The sequence below is a fragment of the Talpa europaea genome (genome assembly GCF_964194135.1).
Source record: "Talpa europaea genome assembly, chromosome: 6".
Lineage (NCBI taxonomy): Eukaryota > Metazoa > Chordata > Mammalia > Eulipotyphla > Talpidae > Talpa > Talpa europaea.
The window spans coordinates 128,299,985-128,324,723 of NC_140072.1; the positions used below are offsets into that span (position 1 = coordinate 128,299,985).

General features: G+C 38.4%; 1 protein-coding gene across 1 annotated transcript; it reads left to right on the forward strand.

The window, feature by feature from the left end:
* Positions 1-174: 174 nt before the first annotated feature.
* GPR180 (G protein-coupled receptor 180) lies at positions 175-24,134 on the forward strand (the record flags this gene model as incomplete). The annotated part of the gene is made up of 9 exons (XM_084235388.1): positions 175-319; positions 1,655-1,813; positions 7,972-8,172; positions 14,993-15,173; positions 15,316-15,365; positions 18,425-18,582; positions 20,991-21,182; positions 22,926-23,003; positions 23,976-24,134. 9 exons carry the CDS (start codon positions 175-177, stop codon positions 24,132-24,134), a joined length of 1,323 nt encoding a protein of 440 aa, XP_084091514.1.
* Between the last annotated feature and the right edge of the window lie 605 nt (positions 24,135-24,739).

Below are 24,739 nucleotides of genomic sequence, written 5' to 3' on the forward strand. Positions count from 1 at the left end.
TGGTGGAGAGCCTCGGCTCGTGGCGGAGACGTCCTCCTCATTGGCTGTCCGTCTCCAGGGGGCGGGCCCACGACGTAGTCCCGCTCCCACCTCCCCAATCCCCAGCTGCCGACGTGGGGCGGGCGGCCGCGGGCGGTTGGGGCCGGGGTGTGGGTGCCGAGCGGGAGGCCGGGAATGGGGGGGCTGCGGCTGCTGGCGGTGGCCCTCACCTGCTGCTGGTGGCCGCCGGGCAGCCAGGGGAAGACCCTGCGGGGCAGCTTCAGCAGCGCCGCGGCCCGCGACGCCCAGGGCCAGAGCATCGGCCACTTCGAGTTCCACGGTAGGTGCGGGGCTCGGAGGGGGAGGAAAGTGGGGGGCCCGGCCTGCGGGACCCCCTTCTCGCCGCGCGTGGGGAGGCCGGCCCTGCCCCCAGCGCCCCTGGACTTGCAGCCCGCCGGCAGCCTGCCCCCCACCGCAGCCCCCGGAAACGTGGGTGCACCTAGGGCCAAGTCCACTGTTGCTGTCCCCAGACCCTGGTCTGCAGCCTCCCGGCGCCTGGTGACTGGATTCTGCACCTCCGAGAGCGAGCCCCCTACCCTCCCGGTTCAAACGTGTAGACGAGATGGCTGGACTCCCTTGCTGCTGCTTTCCAGATCCTTCCCTCAAAGAAGCACCGTTTGCTCCCTCCTGTCTCAGCCCTGGTATTTCTAGACACCACGGCACCGTGATTTCCTGTGAATTTAAGTCCCCAGAGCTTATGTCTCCTGGGTTTCGTTTTTTGCTTTTAAGGTCAGTTAAATAAAAGCCTTCGCGCAGCAGAGAGATTTTGGAGACTGAATAAAACACCTGCTAATCGAGTTGTCACTTGCTGGAACAGTCTAGTTACTCCACTATTGAAGGAGTAGATATACTGTGGACTGAGAGGCCTAGAATTAACTTCCGTGTAATTGTGTCCTGGAAGCTTCTGAAATCAGCTGCATTTGATTCTTAGCTTCTGGTCTCCCGCAGAAATCAATAATTCTTCAATGAATGAGTTTGCAATTTTTTTACTTTATTTGTACCCTCAACATTTGCTTTTCTTGATACTCTTGATATGATTAGCACTATAATCAATTTTTTTTTTTTTGCTTCGAGTTTAGGATTCTAGATTCATACAGTTTTTAACATTAGAAGATGCTAGATCAGAAATTTGTCCTAGAGAGGTTTCCTAGGATTCTTTTAATAGAAAGGAGATGCTATTTTGGTATAAGAAAGAAATTTAAAGTCTTGGGAAATTAACAGAGTTGATGGTATAAAAGGGACAGTGGTGCAAAAGAGAGGGAACGTGAATTAATGTTCAACTTGAAGTTTTAAAAATAGCTGAGAAAAGCAGATACCGCCAGTTTTCCAAAATCCTATGTGTAATAGAACTCGGGTGAATGAAGAAGAAATTCCAGAAACAACTGGCTCTTGTCTATAACTATACTTTGAGTATTGAAAGTCTCTTCAGTCAATGACACAATCTTGTCTTCCATTTGAATGGGATGCTTAATGTAGTCTATCCAGTTAAGTGGAAATTTGCCCTAGATACTGAGCTCTTTAAATGTTCAAGTTGATAAACAGAGCTCTGGCTTGTCCTGCCATCTCAGTTCCACACAAGCCCACACTAGTTGATAACTTTTGTTTTACTGTCCAGGGGATCGAGCTCTTCTGTGTGTCAGAATCAACAACATAGCAGTAGCTGTTGGAAAAGAAGCAAAACTCTACCTGTTCCAAGCCCAGGAGTGGCTAAAGCTTCAGGAAAGCAGTAATGATTATAGCTGTAGTGAAAAATTATCCAAAGCTCAGTTAACAAGTGAGTATATCTTATTTTTTTGATGTTAGATGGATATTGAAGTATTATATACCAAGATGCTTGATGACACTTTACATCACACTGATGACCCTTTATCTACTAGTTTTTAAACTAAATGTAAAGGATAATCGTTATCTAGATAATCTGTAAAGATGCACTTTGACACCATTCATATTTTTCCCAGCTCCCATACTTCATACCAGTACGGTAGTTATTGTGAGCCAGGGGCAGCATGCAGTGAAGAATAACATTGGGTGAATGCTTGTAATCAGCTAGCACTGAGCTCAGCACTGATCATGTATTATTAGCTCAGTTAATTGTGTAAGTTAGCCCAAGTGATGTTGTTTTCCAGTATGATACTAGCACAGGAGATACGGTGACACAATATGTCATTTGGAGATGTACCAGCAGCACGTCATTTATAAACCTCTAGGTTTGTCTCTAGAGAAACTTTGCTTTTCTTATCTTAACCTAGTGCTTCTGTTCTCATCAGTACAATCCTATGCATTAGGTGTTGGCCCTCCAGAGTGAGTACAAATTTTTTAACGCAGAAATGAAGAGCATGTGCCTTCCCACCTGTATTTCACCCCTTGGAAGTTTATAGCGTGTAGGAGCATCTATGAGGAAAAAAATAGGAATTTTCCCTCTCCCCTTTATCCCCACTGTCACATTCTGTATACTGATGATTCTGAATTTTCTTTGATCCAGTCAATTAAAACACTGCCATTTCTAAACTTATAGTCTTCTTTGTCTTAGCAGTTATCTGTTTCCCTCATAAGGCAACTACCCAGAAGTAAGGGGGTAAGAGTCGAAGTCCCCAATCCTTGCCACTCACTGGGGGGTCATTCATCTAGATTTGGGAGGAGACAGTGATACTAGGCTGAGGAAGTCTGAACGACTGGATTCAGATATCAAAAAGACAGTCAAATGTAACTAGTCACCTTATCCTGCATGTCACATTTTAAGTGGGAGCTTTGTATTGATGCCCATTTTTGCTTATTTTTTCCTATCGACAATACTTTGCTCAGCTAAACTGCTCCACATACGCATAAAAAATTCCAGCCTTCTTTTCCCAGTTCTTACAGTATCCTAAACTGAGCTTGCCATCTTGCCCACGCAACCCAGTGCTCTTGCAGTGCTCCCTATTTCGGGAACTTCGGTCTAATGAACTAGAGATCAAAGAGTCTCTCAATAGCCCCATTTGACATCTCTGTCTCCACCGTATTATGAAGCCACCATGTCTCCTGCTTGTTCTTTTGCAACAGCCCCCTCCCTGGCCATTCTGCAGCCATGCTCAACCACCTCTGCAGCCAGAGACCTCTCTGAACAGTAGCTTTGAGCATTGTCCCCTTCGCTTCCTCTCCACGCCCTCTAGTATTTAAGTGGTTTCCTACTGCTTCTAGGACACGAAGACTTCCTTACCCAGATCAACAAAGCCAACCTAGTCTGACCATCCTTGCCCTCCAGCTTCACCTCACAGTACCGTCCCATCCCATCTCATTTGATTTTATTCAGCGCTGTGCTAGGCTTTTCCTCTGCTGCTTCCTCCTCCCCCTTATTGGCTCCTCCCTTCACCGAGTCTACATGTGTTTTTATGACTTGTTTCCTCCAGGGCACTTAACATAGTCCCTGCTTTCCACTGTATTTGTTTATTATAAAATCAATAGAACAGTAGAGCCCTTTCGGTCTCTTCACTCACTCATTCATTCAGCACTTGTATGGTTTCCGGTGCTATGCTAGGCACAGTGATAAATCAAGAGATAAAATACTGACACTTTCTAGGAAAGAGAAAATTATTGGATGGTCTCACTTATAGGGGGAATATAGGGAAACCGAACAAAGGATCAGGAAAAAGATAAAACTTGCAGGCAAACCATAGGTCTGAGGCACACAGCAGGAAGGGGAGGAGGAGGGATCAAAACGGGCCAGGGAAGACCACAAGGGACTGTAGGTGATGGTTCATGGGTGCCATGGTGGTGAGAAAATTATGGGGATTACACCTGAGGGTAGAAATCAAATATTGTACAAGAATGAACAACGATGTAAAAATAAATAAATTTATAAAAATATAAATGTATTAAAATATATAGATATAAAAATATTTAAAAATATACTTTCTCAGCCCTTAAGGCTAGTGACAGGAATGAATTAGATCAATGGGAATAAATGTGAAATTGCTTTCATGATCAGTACTATGAATGCTAATTACATGGTACCATGAGAACAAGCACTTAAAATACCGTAGGTACTGAGTTAAGAATTTAGTAAGTGGGCCTCCCCGGTGGCGGAGCGGGTTGAGCACAGCGCTGTGAAGCTGTCCGCAGCCTCTGCAGCGCCGGTTCAATTCCCGGCTGGCCAGGGAGATTCCCACATGGTGGGGCAGACCTCTCCTGCCTCGCCGGCTGCTCCCCTCATCAGTGCATTCGGTCTGTCTGCCTGTTCTGTTCTCCACTCGGTCTCTGGTGAATCCTCTCACCCTCCCGTGCCTCTGGCCTGTACCCCAGCTCTTGTATAAAATAAATAAATAAATAAATAAATAAATAGATTTACTAAGTGTTTGTAGGATTAATTGACATAGTGCTTAGTGCTTGAAGGACTTTTTTGGTTGGTAGGTTTGCATTGTATTTGGCACCTCAAAATCTTTTTTTAATAAAAACTGATCAGGCAGTGTAAAGCTTTGAGCAATAGGAATCAATCTGTCTTCTTACATCACATGATCAGTTTTTACCATAAACTGTAAACACTTGTGAAACCATAATTTTTTAAGTCATGTCTTAAGTCACAGGACTTAAATATACAGGGAGAGAGCCCACTGCATTAGAAAGACAAAAAACTGAGAATCACAGCTAGTGACCTGTAATAAGGTGTTCCCGCTAGCCACACTACTTAACTGGAAATTGTCTTCTTTAAAGTTCCTGAGAGTTCTAAAATGCTGTAATTCTAATTTTAATTCTTTAGGATGAGTTGTTTCTATAGAGGGCTAACACTTATAAAACCTTTTTTTGTTATTTCTTTTTCTGTATTCCCTTCTTCCTTATTCTTTCAAACGTAGGGGTATTTTTTGGGGGAGAGTTAGTGGGATGGAATGATCTCAGGAAATAGGAATTTTTGAGTTTTGTTAAATTTTAGAATAGAAATAAATGAACTACTATGGATGTTTATATTATAGATATATTTATAAATATTGATATATATATATAGTAATGAGTTAATTAACTATGCCTAACTACTGTGTAAAACCTTACTGCTGCTATGAACTATGCAAAGACTAACAGATTTGAAAAAATACAATGTCAAATGTTGCTTAACTTGTTCTCTCAAGTTAATGTTTAATTCTTCCTTGTTTTGCAGTATCCTTTGTTCTCTTTCAGCACCATCATAAAACATTAGTTGTTTTATGATAAAAATTTTTGTAGGCTTTTAAAATAAGCAAATAAGGCATTTAAAAGTGCTGAAAATGAATTTTCTGCGTCAAAAAGTTTAACAAGGAAAGTTAGAGTAACTTGCTATCATATAATTTGGTATATAAAAATTTTCAGTCTATATACAACTTATGGCATATTTCATAAACAATTTAAAGGTATATTTTATTCTGTGTGTTTTGGCTAACAGTAGTCATTTCTTTTTATATAATGGAACAATTATCCATTTGACACCATTCTCTGCAATTCAAATTTCCTAATATTTTGGGTACTAATTACAGCAGCATAGAGTATGTAGGCTGTGCTATAGTCTTTTGTCTCAAAAATAATGAATATAACAGTTTTTTCAAGAGGCTTGTTTTCCAGGCTGAGGGAAAAGAGCACTGAGACAAAACTAAAAACCAGTATCACTTCATGAAGCACACTTTTGTTTTTATTTGTTGTAAATCTACATTAATTTAAAAGGAAACATCAAAAAGTGTATTGGTGAAGATGGTTAATTTTTATATTGTTTTATCTAAGAGGAAAAGTACAAATGATAAAATGACAACAGCACAGAGCCTTTACATAATGAAGTCCAGATTATGTAATTGCAAGCTGCACATTTCAAAAGCTTTATTTTTGAGCCACTTATTTATCATATATTGAGTTATTTTTAAAGGACTTCAAGTATTTAACAGATGCAAATATTGCTATATTTTTCCAAAGCTATACAGTTTAAAAAACAATGTCAGCTAACTTAAGATAGTCAAAAAACAATGCTTAGACATTATTAATAAAATCATCCTGTCCTGTTTAACTACCAATTAATGAAAATTCCCAACTATAAAAACCCAACTCCTCAAAATTTATCCTGAGATATATCCATACTCCTTTATAAAAGACAGCCTATAAATAACATTTTCCAAATTTTTATTAGGAAAATTTTCAATCACACAGAAAAGTTTGAAGTGTAATACAAGCCAACATCTGTACATCCTCAGCTTAGAGTGAGAAAACAAGACTAACAGGCCTGCTGTGGGGGCAATCTAGATGGGGAGCTGGGCCCTTCACAATTTACAGTTTAGGAATACTCTATAGCGAATCATACCACATAGACTTTTCACGCACTCTCTCATTTACTCCTCACAAGAACTTTGAGCTTAATAGGGCATGTATCATAAGTTTGCTATTGAAGAAACACATTTAGAGAGGTTAAGCAATTTTTTTTGCAGAATCATGAGGTTAGTACATAGTAGGGCCAAGATGTGGCTCTTCTACCTTTTCTACTCTTATTATATGAATTGTTTAAGAATTTTTTCCTCCTACCACTCTGTGATAGTGTGAGTGAGTACCTCTTAGGTCAGAATCACAGTTTAGATCTGGAAGGCATCTTAGAGGTTCAGTGTTTCTCAAAGGGGGTGCTACTGACATTTTGAATGGGGCAGTTCTTTCTCGTGTGAGTCTTCACCTTGAGACTCAGCACAGCTGCCTTCCACGTATTTTCTCAACTATTGTGACCACCCTCCATACTTTCGGATGCTCTGGAGGGGACTAGGATTGCCCTGGATTGACAACTACTTACTTGTGTAACCACCTTATTTTAAAGAAAGGAAACAGAATTAACCATTATTCAACATTTGCTAGAGGACATATACCATGCTGAGTTACTCATGTAACTTACTCTCACCTCAGCTGTGAAGTACCGTCTTCATTTTCTAGATGGAGAAACTGAGTGTCATTGCTTATATATCTTGCCCAAGGTCACATACAAGGTGAATGATGGAAACTCTGATCTGTCTGATGCTGACATTCAAGAGTTTCTCTATCTCACTATACTGCAGACCTAGTAAAATAGCTCTCATTTTGGTAATTTCTGTTTTTTGTTTTTGTTTTTTTTTTTTTCTAATTCTAGTATCTTTTTAAAGGATAACCAGTCAGAAAAGATTTTGGAAACTCTTTTGATGATTTTTGTCAGTCATCATTTTTAGATATAATGATTTCCTAAGTTGAAAGTTCCATTTTAAATTTAACTCAGAATAATTTTCAAAAATGTCCTTGTGGTGGTTATACAGCATTATGAGTGTACATAATGCTACATGACTTACACTTAAAAATGATTAGAGTGGTAACTTGTGTGTTGGGTCCATTTTACCATAATAAAAAAAAGTTTCTTTTTAAACATTTATTTATTTATGCATCCAAGAACTGGGGTGTATAGGCCAGAGGTGCAGGGGCCGAGAGGATTTACCAGAGACAGAGTGGGGAACAGAACAGGCAGATCTGCTGAAATACACTGCTGAGGGGAGCAGCGTGCGAGTCAGGAGAGGTCTGCTTCGCCATGTGGGTCTCTTCCTGGCTGGGGATCGAACCCGTGCTTCAGTGGACGGTGATAGCTTCATCGTGCTGTCTTTAACCCCTGCGTGACCAGGGAGGCCCATAAAAAATGTTTAAATGTCACTAACTCACTTGAAAACTTTGAACATTCTTGAAATTAAAATGCAAAGTTTTGGTGATAATTATTCTACTAATTTGTGGTGTGTCATAATACTTTTATGATGATTCCTTTGGTTAAGACACATTTTTTAATCTAATTTGGTTAACACGTATTTTTATCTGATTTAACTTTTACCGACTTTATTCCAGTACTACACCAGAACTAAACAAAAACTTCTAACTTCAAATTGATTATGTGACTCAAACAATGACTACACATGAGAATTCAGCTTTGAAGTGCTATTTTCTTTCTTTTTAAAGTGATCATGAACCAGACCGAACATAATCTGACAGTGTCCCAGATCCCGTACCCACAAACGTGGCAGGTGTTTTATGCAGACAAGTATACCTGCAAAGATGACAGTGAGAATTCCCAGGTGGAAGATATCCCATTTGAAATGATGTTACTAAATCCAGATGCAGAAGGGAATCCATTTGATCATTTTAGTGCGGGAGAATCTGGTAAGAATATGTGTATTTAAATATATGTCCTAGATACAGAAAACAAAGTTATGCATTAATGTTATGTTGTGTTTTTTAAATATAGCTAACATGTCCAAGAGTAGGGAACTAGTTAAATGAATCCACATATAACATATAACAGTTGTACTATTAAGGTAATAAAGCAGAATGCTGAAGATTGTATGAGTTCAAGTATGTTAAAAAATGTAGAGAGTAAAACAGAAAGATGTACAAAAATATTAAGTGATTGTTTCCATATTGTAGGTGATAGGGTTATGGATGGTTTTTAGTTTTCTCTCTACATCTTGAATCTTGTTTCTGTGCTACCCCAGCATTACTTTTACAAACAGAAAAGTGTTAATAAATTGAGCCATCTAAACTGGAAACTCAGTGGTTAAGTGAGATTAGAAGCTGCACTGGTTTGTATGGCCACCCTTTCACGTGGTTGTTTGGACAAATTTGGGGATTCCTTTCATGGGTGATTGGATCAACGTTTAGGAAGTTACCAGAGTTAGGAATGATCAGAGTTTATAATGCTTTTTGAAATTAGATTTATTCTTATAAAACATTTCCTCAAAATTTTAGGTTGACTAGGTCCTGCCTCACTGAAGATTCCTAGCCCAACCAGAAGTGATTGACTTCTTGTGATTTCATGATAGATGTTTAAAGTATCGCAGCAGATTTGTAAATTAACATGTCAGAATGAAGAGAGAGATCTGTGGGCCAAAGAAAAGTAATAGGCGTTTACCGCTTCATGAGTTCATTGCCCAGTTGGAAGAGTCAGTCAGATTAGAGAAAAATAAAATTCTATTACATTTCGCTGGCCGTCTAGGTGCATAAGTGGAGGTAGAGCTGGAGTTGAGGCTCCTTTCCACTAATCTGATTATTTAGTGCCAAGGGCAAGTTGACACAGCCAGCAAAGCAAATGGAGGAACAGATGTTAGGGATTGTAGGTGACAAGGAACTTAATATCTGAAGGAATAAACATTTTCTTCTTACTTCCTTTGGTCTGAAAAAATATGTACATTGTGACAATGGAGTGCTAAACCGTTAATTCTAAAAGTTCTTTTTATGGAGGAAGTGTGCAAGTGTAAACTACTTGTTGTTTTGGAATGCAAATGAACTTAAAGGTGACATTTCCCCAAATGGTACTTTGGATCAGTGTAGAGCATTATTGGAAATTAAGTCAGCCTGCTGTTTTCTTTTATCTTTACAGGAGATGTTGACATTTATTTCCCATTCCTGTAAAGGCATTGATGAAACCCAAGACTGTTGATAATATGGGATGGGCGGGATGAATGGTCGCTTCTAAGGTCCTTTGTAACTGTAAGGCTTCATTCTGTCATGTGACAATTATTTTTAGATTTGGCCCAGGCTTAGTAGGAAGCACGCTGTGCAGCAGTCGCTGAGTAGTACATCCTCCTGCCCTCTTGGAGCCAGACCTCAAAGCCCTCCTGTTCCTGCCTGCCTGGCAGTAGTTCTTTAGCTCAAGAGGTCCTTTTATTTATTGTGTGCGCCCGTGAGACTCGGCTGGTTCTCGGTATGTTGCTTCTTGCCTCCTTTTCTAGGCTCCCATTTCTACATTTCTCAGATATATTTCCTCATTCCCAGTTTGACATTTGAACATTGACCAAGGCCATAAAGTGATGAAATTTGTGCCCTGTGCTGTGCTTGGGCTACTGCATCTCAATCATGGTCACACCAGCTCATCTGGAGCCTTGCCCATGTCTTCTAGTCCTTTTACAACAGCTTGAATTATGGTTAGTGTTTTCTTCAGCCTTCACACTAAATATTTTGATATAGTTATTTGTCCCGATTCTTGAAACACCATCTCCTATGATTGATTTTGGTTAGATGCTTATACTTACATCTAACTAACCTGTCTTTCTTATACTGGGATAGGAAAGTTACATTGGTCATGCCATCAACAGTATTTAAATACGGGATGAAAACTTCACTATATAGGGTGCATTTTTTTTAAGATTTATTTATTTATTTATACAAGCACTGGGTACAGTCAGAAGCATGGGAGGGTGAGAGAATTCACCAGAGCCAGAGTGGGGAACAGAACAGGCAGACTGACGAAACACACTGCTACGGGGAGCAGCGGGCGTGGCAGGAGAGGTCTGAGCTCCATGTGGGACCCTCGCCAGTGGTCAGGGATCAAACCGGCACTGCAGAGGCTGCAGGCAGCTTTGCAGTCCAGCACTCAATTACTGCGCCACCAGGGGAGGCCCTAGGGTGCATTTTCTTTAAGCATGGGGTTTTGTGCAAGGCTAATCTGTGGAGACTGATTGTTAAAAAATGCCAAAAATATTCAGATTTGTTACATAAATGGCTTAATTCCTAAGAATCACATCATTGTATCAACTAAAATGAAAAACCCTTAAGATATGATTCATACTAATTACATTGTCATAAAATGTGATTAATTGTATCATGAGGTGTAAGTGGTTCTCAACCCACCACTGTCTGTGCATCTGGAGACCTTAAAAAAAACATCCAGCTTCCACCTCTAGAGACTCAGATTTGGTTTTGAAGTAGAAACCAAGCTTTGGCTGGTGAAAGTGCCTAGGTGGATTCTGGTGTATGAAACTTCTTGCTCCGTACCCCACTGGGTTTGGAGAGTGTTAGTCTTAAAGTAGGACATTAACAGGGTACCCTCCTACTCTGTCTCAGACATAGAATTCAATTCCAGGGGATAACCCCTAACTATTCTTTAGAAACTTTTGCTTTCCTGTCTAATCTTTTGCCCTGAGAAAGGAAAAATGATTTACTATGCTTTTTTACCAAGATTTGATTGTTAAACCATTTATCTGAGAGGTTTGAGTTAGGATACATCTGGTGCAGATAGCTAGTTAGTATAATGAGTTAGTTTTCTTTGAAATCAATGATGTGTTTTATATCTACCAGGTTTTGGTTTATCTTATATAGGTTTGGTCTAGATTGAAAAAACAAAACAAAACAGACAACAAACTAAGGCAAGTTTGATGACACTTGACAAAATAGGAATTTTGGGATGCTACATAGGAATATCATACTTTAAGGTAGAATAAAATAAAACTGCTGCTTAAAAATATAATCAGATCCTGTTCACTGTATCTATGTTCTTGTTAGGGATCAAAAGAGAAGCACCCAGAATCAGGAGAGCTAAAGCACCATCATCTAGACTGGTTTTCACTGGAATAATAGTACAGGCCCTAGCACATCTCACTTTTGAAGATTCCAGATATATTCATTCTTTTACCCCTTGTTCCCTTGGGTCTCCTGTGTAGCTCTGGCAACTTTTTGTAATGTTTTGCCTTAAAGTAACAGGAAACTAATGCAAGCGATACAGACAATAAGGAAATTGATAATGCTTCTTAGCAAGAACTTCTGAGGCTTCTTCAGGGTGATGTATCTTGCATATCTCCCCCCTGCTCTCTGCTGCCGGCTTTGTCCCTAGCCCAGGTCCCTCATGTTGGTGGGTCTTCTGTAGTTTTGAGACTCCTATTTAAATGATGGCAGAATTCAATATCTCTTTTTAAGAGCAGAGAAACCTTTCCCAGAAGCTCTATGTTGTTGGCCAGAACTGGGTCACATACCCTTGCAAGATAGTATCATATGAGAAATGTAAGTTAAGATGTCAGAAAGATAAGGTAGACAGCTGTGCCAGAGTAAGGGATTACGTTTACCTCATAATGGCAAATGTGTTGGAATTTCTCTGGGTTAGACTAATCATATATTTTGAAGACTTGAGAGTGGGGTTGACCTTGGGGCTCTGAAATGCAAGTACAGTGGGCAGGTGAGAGTGTCCGTGCCAGGTGCTGCTCGCTGCTCAGGGGCCCAAGACCTGCTTCCTTTTTCTTACCCTTTCTACTTGCATCATCCATCATTTAGCTGCATCTGAATTATTGGACCTGTACTGTAAATTTTCCTTCTGCAGAATTTTGCCAACTTTTCTTTCCATTAAGTTTGTCTTAAAATCTATGCATTTCCCTGTTAATTTATGTTTGTTACCTTTTGTTTGCTCATTTAAGAGTATTTTTCTTCTTTGTGCATAGGTAAGGTTTTATACCTAGTACCCATCTGTTTAAAATTAGGTTTTAATTTCAAAGTGAACAGAGATTGCGCTCCTGTGACTGATGTCGCAGAACAGAAGTAAAGTTGATAGAGGAAGAGAAAAAGAGACACTGGTTTCTAGAAGTGGTTGATTTCAAAGAATACTGAACACAGAACCAGCCTTTACCTTTAAAGTATCTTGTGGACAGGGTCAAGGTAATAATTATTTATGCAAATTCAGTCAACAAAAGTGCTGGACAAATATCCTAGTTGAAGTTACTTATCTCAGCAAAATAATTTGTTGGTTATAATGTTAGTTTTTTCCTGGAAGATACATTTAATTTTGAATAATCTAAATTTAAACACTTTTCTCCTGGTGACATGTCTTATTTTCAGTATCATTCTGATTATCCAGTACATAACCTGAGGACTTTTTTAAATAATGGTGGATGTGTACAATCTAACAGAGAATGAAACATTCTCTTGTAATGTATAGTCTGTAAAATGTTAAAAATAGACAAAACTTTAAATAGAATACCGTGTATTAATTCTTTGTACCAAGAAGGACAGATTAAAAACTAAGATTCGAAGGACATAAAGAATTTTACTGACCACAGTTACATATTTAGAATGTCTCCAGACTTGCTGTTTTTTTCTTCTGCCCTCATTTTTTCTAAAACTGAAATACTTCCTATATAAGGAGTTTGCAAAGGAAATATATCACTTCTGTTATTTGCACTCCTGTTCAGAAAGTTTGTTTTTTTTTTAATTTATTTATTTTTTAATTATTTTTTTATTTTAACATTTATCATTTTTTAGACAATAATTGCTTCCCCCCACCCCCGCAGATTGAGTCCCATAGAATTTCCTTCCCCAAGGCACCCGTGCACCATCACCACAGTCCCCTGTGCTCCTCCCTCCCTCCCTCTGATCCCTCTCCCGCCTCCTCCCTGCAGGATGTCTCTGGTTTATAATTGTTTTTGCTTTGTTGTGTTTTGTACTGTCATCATTTTTTTTACACTGATGTCTTATTTGGTTCCCCTATATTCCTGTTATAAGTGAAACCATCTGATATTTTTCTTTCTCCTTCTGGCTGATTTCACTGAGCATAATTCCTTCTAGGAAGTTGAAAGCTGCTTTTTCACCTGCACGTGAGTGCGGACTGTGGACATTTATGTGCACAGAGCAAGAGAGACACCCAGTGGCTGAAACACTCCTCGCCTCTTCTTTCTTTTCTCCTAACCATGCCAAAAATATGATTAAGATTGAACTATTTATTATTTTTCCTACTCCTTGCATTTTCTAAATTGCTTCTCCAAAATTATTTTCTGTGTAATGGAAATATTCACGTCTCCGCCTGTCAGTTGGCATTTTTACCCAATTGGAAACTGAAGCTGGTTCAGTGTTCTCAGTCGGAGTGGAATGATTGCATTTCAGACTGTTCACCCACAGACTCAGGAGCAACAGCTCTGTCCATTGCCACTCTTACTACCCTCCGGGGCTCGCAGTAGAATATAAAAGCCCCAACATGAGGCTCTGACTTTAGCTGTAACCAAGTAAATCTAAGCCATTAAACTCAGAGCTAGCCTTCTGCACTACATGAAAATTTTCTGAAACTTCTGAAAGATGAAGACACAGTCAAGACAGTTCAGGTAACACAGAAAAGGGGGTGTTTGTGTAAGGACACACAGAGCTGCTAGGAGGAGCTAGAGTGTACTTAATGACTGACTGACAGGCACCACTTTTAATATAAACTCTGCACTTTTACTTTGTTCTTATCTTTACCAGCCAGCTTACTTTGTTCATCTGAAATTTCTGCTTACCTGAAACTTTGATTTCATCGTGGCCTAATTTGACTCCTCTGCTCTGTCCCAGCATCAACTTCGGTATCAATTGCATCATCTTTTCCATGTTTTGTGGTTGATTTCCCAGAACACTACGATTAGCCTAATTTGTCTTTTGAGAACCATGTTATGCTGTAGAGGGGCTGGTCTTGGGATTGGTGGCCATTTGGCCCGTATAGTAGTTCAGGTAACTGTGGAGGGGAGCCCAGGTCCCCTGAGGGCTTCCTCTGTGACAAGTGCTGCAGGCAGTTGACTGTGGTAGGCGGCTTCCGTCCTCACAAGTATTTTCAAGTTTTGTCCACATCGAAATTTAAGGTAATGGTACATTCCAGAGCTGTGTTTTCTCATACTTTGCTGCATTAGAATCACCCAAGGACTCATAAAATAAAGATTGCCAGGCCTTAACCCCCATAGTTTGATTTAATAGATCTGGAATGAAGTCTCAGAATTTTCATTTCTAACAAGTTCCCTGGTGATGTTGCTGCTCCTGGCCCAAGGACCACACTTTGAGAACCATTGTCAGGGTATATTATACTTGTTTATTGAAGAAATCCGTTTCTAATCTTGTAAAAAAAATTCATTTAGGAAATACAATGTATATCTAATTGAATGCTGGAAGTAATTGATTGACATACTGTCTTGCACATAACAGTGATCTTATGGGTAGTCTTCTGGCTTACTCCCTGACCACTATGCTTTTTTATAGATTGGCTTTAACAGAATCTACCTACATAGAGTTAAAACTTTATCCCATAGTAGGAAAGTGTTTAAATTTCAAGAATTATCCCCCCCCCCCATATTTTTCTTACAAAAGTGAATGCTATTACTCCAATTAAAAAGCAAGTTCTGGAAATATATTGACAGGAAGATTTGAAAGCAACCCAACACTATAACTGGCTTGTTTTACTGAAGCAAACTCCTTTCTTCTCTTACAGGATTACATGAGTTCTTTTTCCTACTAGTCCTAGTGTACTTTGTGATTGCTTGCATTTATGCTCAGTCATTGTGGCAGGCTATTAAGAAAGGAGGACCCATGCGCATGATTTTAAAGGTTCTGACAACTGCATTGCTGTTACAAGCTGGTTCAGCTTTAGCTAATTACATTCATTTCTCCAGGTAACTCAAAACCACTCAAACTGTGTTCATCATTACGTCTAATTAATCCTAATTAGTCCACCAAAATTATGCTTGCTTTGATTATGAACTTTTTTTTTCACATTTGTAATTTACACTAATACTCTCCTCTTCAATTCCTCAGTTACTCCAAAGACGGAATAGGGGTACCTTTTATGGGAAGTTTGGCAGAATGTGAGTATCTTTCTGAACATTTTTTCCAAACATAAACTTGCTTTGTCTGCTTCTTCTTTGTTTGCCTTTCTTTTAAGTTGCTTTTTGTCATAATAATTTTTTTTTTAAATCAAGGATTATTTAGATTTCAGCTCCTCTGAAAACAGGCTACAGATTTAGTTCTTAGATGTCCTGCTTAGTTCCTTCTTATGTGTCGCTTGTCATTATTTTCAGAACACATTGACTTGTGTTCTCATTTTATCCTTAGTAAAAGCACAGAGAAGTAGACAAGCTCATCCACACTTTGCTGACAAAGACTCTGGGCTTGATGATGTGGACACATTCCCAGTGTCACTCAGTGAGTGGGAGCCAAGACAGAGACCCAAGGTTTCTGACGCAGTGGTGTTTTTTTTTTCCCCTGTTGTCATCCTTTCTTCTGACCCTTTTTCTCTATTTCTGTGCCCTTTACCTTTTCAGAGCTCAGTTTCCTCATCTAAAGTGTTTTATTCTATTTTATCTAAAGTGTTTTATTCTATTATATCTAAAATTTATCTAAAATTTTATCTATTTTATCTAAAGTTTATTCTATTTTATCTAAAGTGTTTTATTCTATTTTATCCTCATCTAAGTAATTTATTGCAAAGGTTCTATCTTTTGAAGTCCATAGAGGAGACCTACAGTTAAGCTGACCTCACAACCTGTTCTTTCATTTATAAGAGGAACTCGTATGAAGTAATTTTCTGATAAAGTATGATGGGAAAAATACTTCCAAGTTCTCATAGCTGTGACTTTTTCAAGAGAACTTCAGAGGGACATCAGATCACATGTCATTCTCAGTTCTGAAAAACTGTTTAAGATTTACTCTAAAAAAGGAGATTCTGAGTATAAAACTATTCTAGAATTTACACACCCTTCTACCTCCATATTTTTCCTGTGGTATCCTCACTCTCTATAAAGAGTATCTTACAGATTACTCTGTAATCATCTCAGATCTGCTTATCCTGATCTTGCTGCCTCCTTTAAGATTCTGAAACTTCGGGCCTCCCCGGTGGCACAGCAGTTGAGCGCTGGGTTGCGAGGCTGCCCTCAGCCTCTGCAGCGCCGGTTCGATCCCCAGCCCCTGGGCGAGGGTCCCACATGGCGCACAGACCTCTCCTGCCACCCACTGCTCCCCTCAGCAGTGTACTTCATCAGTCTGCCTGTTCTGCTCTCCGCTCTGGCTCTGGTGAATTCTTTCACCCTCCCACGCTTCTGACTGTACCCAGTGCTTGTATAAATGAATGAATGAATGAATGAATAAATCTTTAAAAAAAAAGATTCTGAAACTTCTAGAACCTTTCGTCTTCCTTGTGAAAGTGATGTACACTGTGAAGAACAAGACTTCCTTTTCCGTCAATGTTATATAAAGCCCACTGGTATTGCCCACTGTTCTCTCTTAGATAATTCTAGATGTCTAATAGGATTATAGAATCTTAAAGCTGGACAGAACCTTTGAAATAATTTATCTTATGCACTTTAGAGAAGAGATTGAACTCCAAAGAGGCAAAGCACATGGGAACCCATTAGTGGCAAAGGTATTAGTAAATCAAGGACTTTTGGATTTTTGTGCTTGTCTGCATACAAAAATAAAACAGTTTTAGGCTTCCTAACATCTTCACTGAAAGTTAAAAAGCAGAGATTTTTGATTATAAAACTATAATAAATCAATGTGCAAAATTTCAGTAGTTCTGACAAAAGGTTTGCTTAGTTAAATGATTGCAATTTTAAGATTTTTTAATCATCTCCCACAGATAGGGACTTTTGTGTGACCTGTAAATTTTATCTGGAATTAGTTATTTCTCAACAAGTTATTGGTGTCCTCTGTCTTCACAATTATGATATCATGGCAATACGTGCATTGTTTAGTATGTAAAGAAATGCCAGGAAATCGGTTTTTTCCCCCCAGGTAAATGTTGCTAAATGGCACATGCATGGTAATAATTCTTTGGCCAACTTCTTTGAGTAACTGAATATTTAATAAATATTTAATAAAAATAATTGACATCACAGTCATTTAAAATCTGTGATGAAAGAAAATTGTGCTTGAACTGAAAGAATATGACATATCATCAAATGTAGTGATAGGTCATTATCAGAATTCAGAACAAGGGTAAGACATGTCAAACTATAACTGAAAGGGTATATTACTAATGGGTTTTTGACTTGCAATTTAAAATTTTTAAATTCATAGTATAACAATTATACTATAATTAGTTTTATCTGTTTCTCCAAGAATGCAAAAGTTATAGACTTCAAAGTTATGAATAGCAACTTGAGGAAAGTTCTGTTTTGTTAAATTGTGATCAGAAGTTCATTCCGAAATTCACATTAAGGACACTAGTGAGAATGTGATCATCTTTTCTTGAAATCAATAAATATTGACTTCTAAGATACTCATCGAACTTGACTTAGCTATAGAATCAGGGTTGACGCAGGCAGGTTTGTTGCTCCCTCTCTGCAGTAGCCGCTGCCCTGCAGTGTGAGTGACGACCACCTGGGGGCACATTGCACTCAGGTGCCAGCTTAGGGCTCTGACACTGCAGCCACCTCTCAGCCTGTGCCTGCTGCTGTGCTTTCATTGTCCTGATGCTTCTATGAATAGTTTCAAAACATACCCTTCACATTTTAGTTCAGCCATCAAAAATCCCAGAAGTGAAGTGAAGGTGCTATCCCCATTTCAGAATTACAGTGTTTTTCTTAAATGAGTAGTGAATTATAAGTAGAAATATGTAGTTGGAAAAACTAAGAAACAGGGAGATTTATTGTTTGCCTTAATAAAGACATATGCCTGTATGTCTTTATTAAGGCAAACAATAAATCTCCCTGTATCTTTGTAAATGATTTTAAATGGAAGTATTGCCATTTTTAATGACTTGCATATATTCTTTTCACTGAATATTTCTTACTGAATTTCATGTGCTTCTCTTTGAAAATGTTTATCTATTTGTGGTTAAAAATGGTATTTTTTTTTTTTTATGGAAAAAGGATCAGATTCATTTTATCGTGAAAACTTGCTTCACTTGGTTCTCATTTTCCATTAGTTTTTGACATCGCATCTCAAATTCAGATGTTATACCTACTTCTGAGTCTGTGCATGGGTTGGACAATAGTCAGAATGAAGAAGTCTCAGAGCAGACCTCTTCAGTGGGATTCTACTCCTGCATCCACTGGCATTGCTGTGTTCATTGTCATAACACAGGTGAGTGTTGATGCGTATCAGTCTGCTGGTGTTCAGAAATGCAGGCCTGAACATAACCTCATTTCAAAACTGAAACCTGGGATCCTAAAGACTATGTGTCGAGTGTCCAAACAACCAGTTAAATCTTCTGAGTGCTAGCATATGTAAATTGTAGAATTTAATTGTAATTTAACTGAATTTGAGCTTCTTAGTAACTTATGTAAGCACAGTATATTTAATGTTATTTTAGATGCTCATTTCCTGCTTAATAGTTATCATTTATGTTTTCTAACACTTAGTAAGTACTCAACATTAAGTGACTCTGGATTTGCAGTTCGTTTCCTAACAGGGATCTTTAGGCCTTTTGAATGGAAAAAGGAAAACGTAGGATAAAAAAGAACAGGATCTTGTTTTTGATAATAAATACAAAACCAAATTTGCCCTTTTTAAAAGGGCCTCTCTGTATTTTTGTTTTCTTCTATAACAATACTGTAGACATTATTCTAGGATCTCCATGTGCCCATGTGCAGTGGAGTTATAAAAATTTAAAACCAAAAGCATAAAATTAGGTATATTGAGTTTGTAACCATCATTAGCTGTTAATGAAGATAAAATATACATTGGCTCTGTAAAGGACACTGCAGTCCAACTTTTAATGTATTTATAAGTTGAAAAATTCATAAATGAAGGGTGAGATCTGTGCTTTATTTATTGTTACCTCCCTAGTTTTTTTTCAGTGCAGTAGATGCTGAATGAAATAGGTGTACTGGATTTATGTGACTGAATTAGAAAGAGACCATAACACAGATTTAGAAAGGACAGGATGTCAGGAAGGAAGAGCTAATGAGAAAGAACTGAAATTGACGTGATTCAAATAAGGGCAAGATTCTACTAACAATGTTTTTGATCCAGGATATATGGAGAATAGGGTTAATATCAGGTTAAGTTCTCATTTTTCAATTAATAGCCTTTTTAAAAATTGAATTTTATCATGGTAACTTTAATTCACATCATAGGCAAATAGAAATTGAGTGTGACAGCACCCTATGCGAGCATTATAAAGACTACATTAGACAGGGCCTCAGTCTTCAACAGAAGGCAGATGAGACAGACAGTGAGGCCGCGTAAATACATGTGTGCGTTCTGCAGGTCACATATTAGCATACATGCATGAAATCATGGCAGTTTGAACAACTAAACATGTAACTAGGAGGGAATAAGGGCTTTTTCCAACTTTGTTAGGGTATACTTGACAAATAGAAAATTGTATATATTTCAGGTGTACAATTTGATGTTTCAATACCCATCTACATTCTGAAATGATCGCTTAATCATTGAGTTAACATATCCATCTCCTCACATGCATGCCAGAAATAATCCTTTCATAATCATTTCTTTTTTTATAAAGTTAGGTTTAGAAATCAGCGTAGGTTGAGGAATCAGGAAGGTGTAGTTGGGCAGAGTGTAGGAGTAACACTTTCTGTAATAGCAAGTATCCATCCCAGGAGGGAAACTCACATGGCAGGATGACAGCAGCGTCCAGGTATCACGAGTAAGATTAGGGTAGATTTGAGAAGAAGAAAGGGAGAGGTTGCTGCAAACCCCCTAGCCTAAGAATTAGATTTAATAACTGAGTTTTGATCTAAATTCTTTGGAAGTCACTGGGGACTCAGTTCTGAGGGCCAGTTTAGTAAATGAAGGCAGCTCAGGGGCTACTGACATATGATGGTAAAATCATTACAGAAGCTAAGTGATTGATGTTTGGTAAGAGGGAGGGAACATGGACACTGATTCTTTACTGAATAGCAATAAACAGAAGAGTTTAATGAGGACCTTGCTGAGCTTTTTACTGTTTATTGTTACAGTAACAATAATGGGGGCAGGGAAGTCAACAAACAAATAAGGGTGAATAACAGCACCCTGGTTAAATTACAGTGAATATTAAAAATCCAGTCTCCTTTACCCAGGGAGGTCACTGTGGGAAAAGAGTGAAATCTGAAGTCAACAATTCCAACTCGTTAAAATAAAGATACTGACATAATTGAATATTATCATAAGACAGTGGGCTTGAGTGGAGAACAGTTTCCTTCCTAATATGCAGCTGAAGTGAGAGAGCGTGATAGAAGAACCTTTATACTTATTCTCAGTCTCTTCATCTGATTTTTATCCTTAGCAGTGTCTTGCTTGGTAGTAATAGCATGTTTTTTTCTTTTGTATGCGATCTTATTTGATAAAAATCCTTTTTCTCTAGTTTAGGGTATCAGCCGGGAAAAGTCTATGCTTGTGCTTAAAGTGATAACATTTACCACCTCTTAGGGGTGTTTAGATGCTATATAAGGGGATTTTTAAAAAAGAGATGAAAAAGTTCTTTATTGCAGGTGAGTATGTTGGTTTTTTTTCCCTTTAAACATAATACTGTTTTTTTGCAGAGTATTTTGCTGCTTTGGGAACAGTTTGAAGATACCAGTCCTCACAGCTACCATGCACACCACAACCTGGCGGGGATCCTTCTGATCATTTTAAGAGTTTGCCTGGCATTGTCATTAGGCTGTGGGCTGTACCAGATCATCACCATGGAGAGGAGTACACTGAAGAGGGAGTTCTACACCACATTCGCCAAAGTATGGGCAGAAGGTGGCTCTTTACTGTAATCTCCATTCTGCTTTCCCGGCGGAGTTATTGAGAGCCGACATGCTGACACTCATTAAACTTGCTCTGTGCCAGGCTCAACTCTGAGCCCTTTATGTGCTTCAACTCATTTCATCTTCCCAGTCTGTGAGATGTAGATATTCTTATCCACAATCTCCAGGACCTGCAGAATAATAGTTTCCATGTAATCTTTAACAGGTCCATTTTGACTGCATCATAATTTCTTTATCAATAGGGATTGCATGTTTTTTTCGTAGTATCAGAATTTGTAAGACTAAAAAAAATTAGACATGCTTTGCACTTCTGAGAAATGAAGTTACTGACTCTGAACTGTTGGTCTCGGCATCATGCCCTGTTTTGTAGCGCACGGCGAGGACCTATCCTCCCACTTCAGCGCATGAAGCATGAGGCCAGTGCCAGTTCTGTTTCAGCCATTTCTCTCCGACCTTGTGAGGCCATACTCACCGTGGTCCCCCTCTCTGTACCCTGCTTGTGCAGGTGCATCCAAAAGCAAATTTGATTTTTTTTCGTTGCCATTTAATAAATGAACAGAGCAGGCACCTACCTCCCTGGAAGGCGATGTTTTCTGTCGGTTTGCCCTCATCTTGGCAATTCAGAGCACAAGCTAACAACCATGATAAGCCATTTAGTCAGCCTGGGCTGGTCCAGATGCCTCCTCTCTTCCTGCTGTGGAGCATCTTCAAGCCGCTGCTCCAGCCAGAGGAACCCACTTCAGGCTTCTGAGACCAAACAGCAAGAAAATGCCATTCGCTTTTGAATTTTTCATGGGGACAGTAGCGAGTGACTGTTGTTTGAAAAATTTGTACATGTTTAAAGTGATTAGAAACTAAATTTTTTTGTTTTATGTTTTAAACAAAATCAAACTTAAAAATATTTTTCTGTTCCAACTTTTTCAATAGATTCAAAGAGCGAGAAGTATTTAAAAGAGTAGCTAAGTGTGTGTCTTACCTCTCTCCCATTGACCCAGTTACCACCTCCTCATTTAGTAGCTGTTAACCCTAATGGACCCTGCCAGAGAGTTTTTGGCATGTCGTTGTACGTTTTCTTCCATTTTTATAGAAAGTATAATATACAAAGCACATTTTTCTACATAATGATTTATTTTCATCTTCAATGTACTAAGCATCTCCATCAGTACTACTTATTAAACTTATTTTTTATTGCAAGTTGAATTTCGGAAAAGAGAATATTACCAAGGTTCTAAGAAAAATGGAAAAGAAATACTTGAAAAGTATCATGTTTACTTGCCCAAACCTCCTCTCCCCTGTACTAACCCTTCAATAGGCAACCACTGGTAATTAATTTTTTGTGTATGCTCCCTACCTGCAAATATGAATGTGGAGTCTTAATTTATCTTGTTTTTACAGCAATATTATATACATCCTAATGTGCTCGTCTCAATTATCAATTCATTATTCACACTAATGTATTTGTAGTATATCAGAAATGAATGTATGAGAGTGATGCCAATATTAAGATTTTGAATACTCCAAAAATACCCATTTAACTAGAAGCAAAGTATTATGTCACAGCACAGCGAATTTATGTCCACATTTTCTTGCAAGTTGTACTCTAAATGCTCAATGAGATCAGTCAGGATCTCCTAAATATGCCAGTAATGTGTTTTATAGAATATTATGTTCTGAAATAAAAATACGGATGTACTTACTTGACTTGTTTTTCATTTATTTCAGGGCTGTATCTTGTGGTTTCTATGCCATCCAGGTCTTGCTTGCATTTCTATTGTTTTTAGTGACTACCAAAGAGATAAGGTAAGTAACATACCTCATCATAACAGTTTTTTCTAGTGTTTGAGAAGTTTCTAAAGTCAGAACAGTGTATTTATCCTTTCAGAGGTTTCTTGAGTTCCTTAAAGTAAAACTGTGAAACAAAATATTGAACCGATGAGTATATAAATTACTTCATAATATTGTTTTATAAATTAAATTAGAGAATACAACGTGTCTTTAAGAAAAAATGGTTAAACTCTTGCTACATAAATATACAAATGAAAAACGAGATAGATTTATAAACTCAGTCTGGTTGTTTTAATAGACTGCAGAGTGGAGCAGCCTGCTCAAGTAGGTCCCATACCCATTGTGTTGCAACCCCCTCAGGTGATCATTTCCAAGTGGATTCTGCCAGGAGCCCTCACAAGCTGTGCGGTGCGTGCTCAAACGCACAGGTATTTACTGAGCCTGAGATACTTACAGAGGGTAAATGGATAGGAAGTTTGTCTACAGGAATAGAGAAGAGACTTGAGAATTTTTGAAAGGGCTTTTAGAGTAATCTTCAAGATTCATCTTTATCCCTGTTACTAAATTAGCCAAGAACTGATTTTTCTTTTTTTTTTTTTAAAGATTGATTTATGCATACAAGAGCTGGGGTACAGGCCAGAGATGTGGGGGGTGAGAGGATTCACCAGAGACAGCGGGAAACAGAATAGGCAGACTGACTGAAATAACACTGCTGAGGGGAGCAGCAGATGAGATAGGAGAGGTCTGCCTCGCCATGTGGGTTGCTCCCTGGCCAGCAACCCAGGAATTTTACCTTTGAGCAATCACAGTTCTGAACATTAGATGTATTTCCCTATTGAAAGTTTTTTTGATGAATGTCCCCATGTGCAGATGGGGGATGGAGTAGCATGTATATGTAAAAAGCGTATGTATGTTCATGATAAATTAAAGATGATTTCCCTGTTTTTACATGTATTAAGGCATTCCTTTCTTTTCTTTTCTTTTCAGATTGTCACAATAGGTGTTATCCTCTGCCAGTCTGTTTCCATGGTTATTCTCTACAGACTCTTTCTATCCCACAGTCTATACTGGGAGGTTTCCTCACTTTCCTCGGTAACTCTACCACTGACCATCTCGTCTGGACACAAAAGTCGGTCTCACTTCTGACGCTCGATTTTGTCTAAAAGAAAAGTGAATTGGTTTAACAGAGTGCAATAAGGATCCATGTGCAGTGACTTTGTTTTCATACTTTTGGTATGAAAAATTGAACCGAGAAAGCAGAGCATGTTATTTTATATAACTGCATTTAAGCAGTACCAAAACTGAAAACAGGTAACAAATGGTATGTTTGAAATATACTTAATAAACTTTTAAGAAAGAACATTGTTATAAGCTGATTTATGCAATTTCCAATTGGAAATAAAGATGAAAGTATTATATGATATTTTGGTTGGAGATTCAATACTTATAATAGCCTCATCATCTATAGTTAACTCAGGTTTGATACTCTCACACAAAGTAATCAGTTAAATGATTACTTGCTTATCCATATCTAAACTAAGTTCAATTACAAAATCAGTGTAGTACACTGATTAAAAGCTGCTTCGTTTTATGCTTTAAGGAAAATGCATTTCGTAATGAAGTTTAAAAGGAACTGAAAGTGAAATTACTTCAGAAAATGAATATAAAACATGTTCACAGTTAAATGAATAAGCTTTTTATTTGTGGCCAAGGGAGTCTCCATCTTTTTCCTATCAGTTTAGACTCTACTT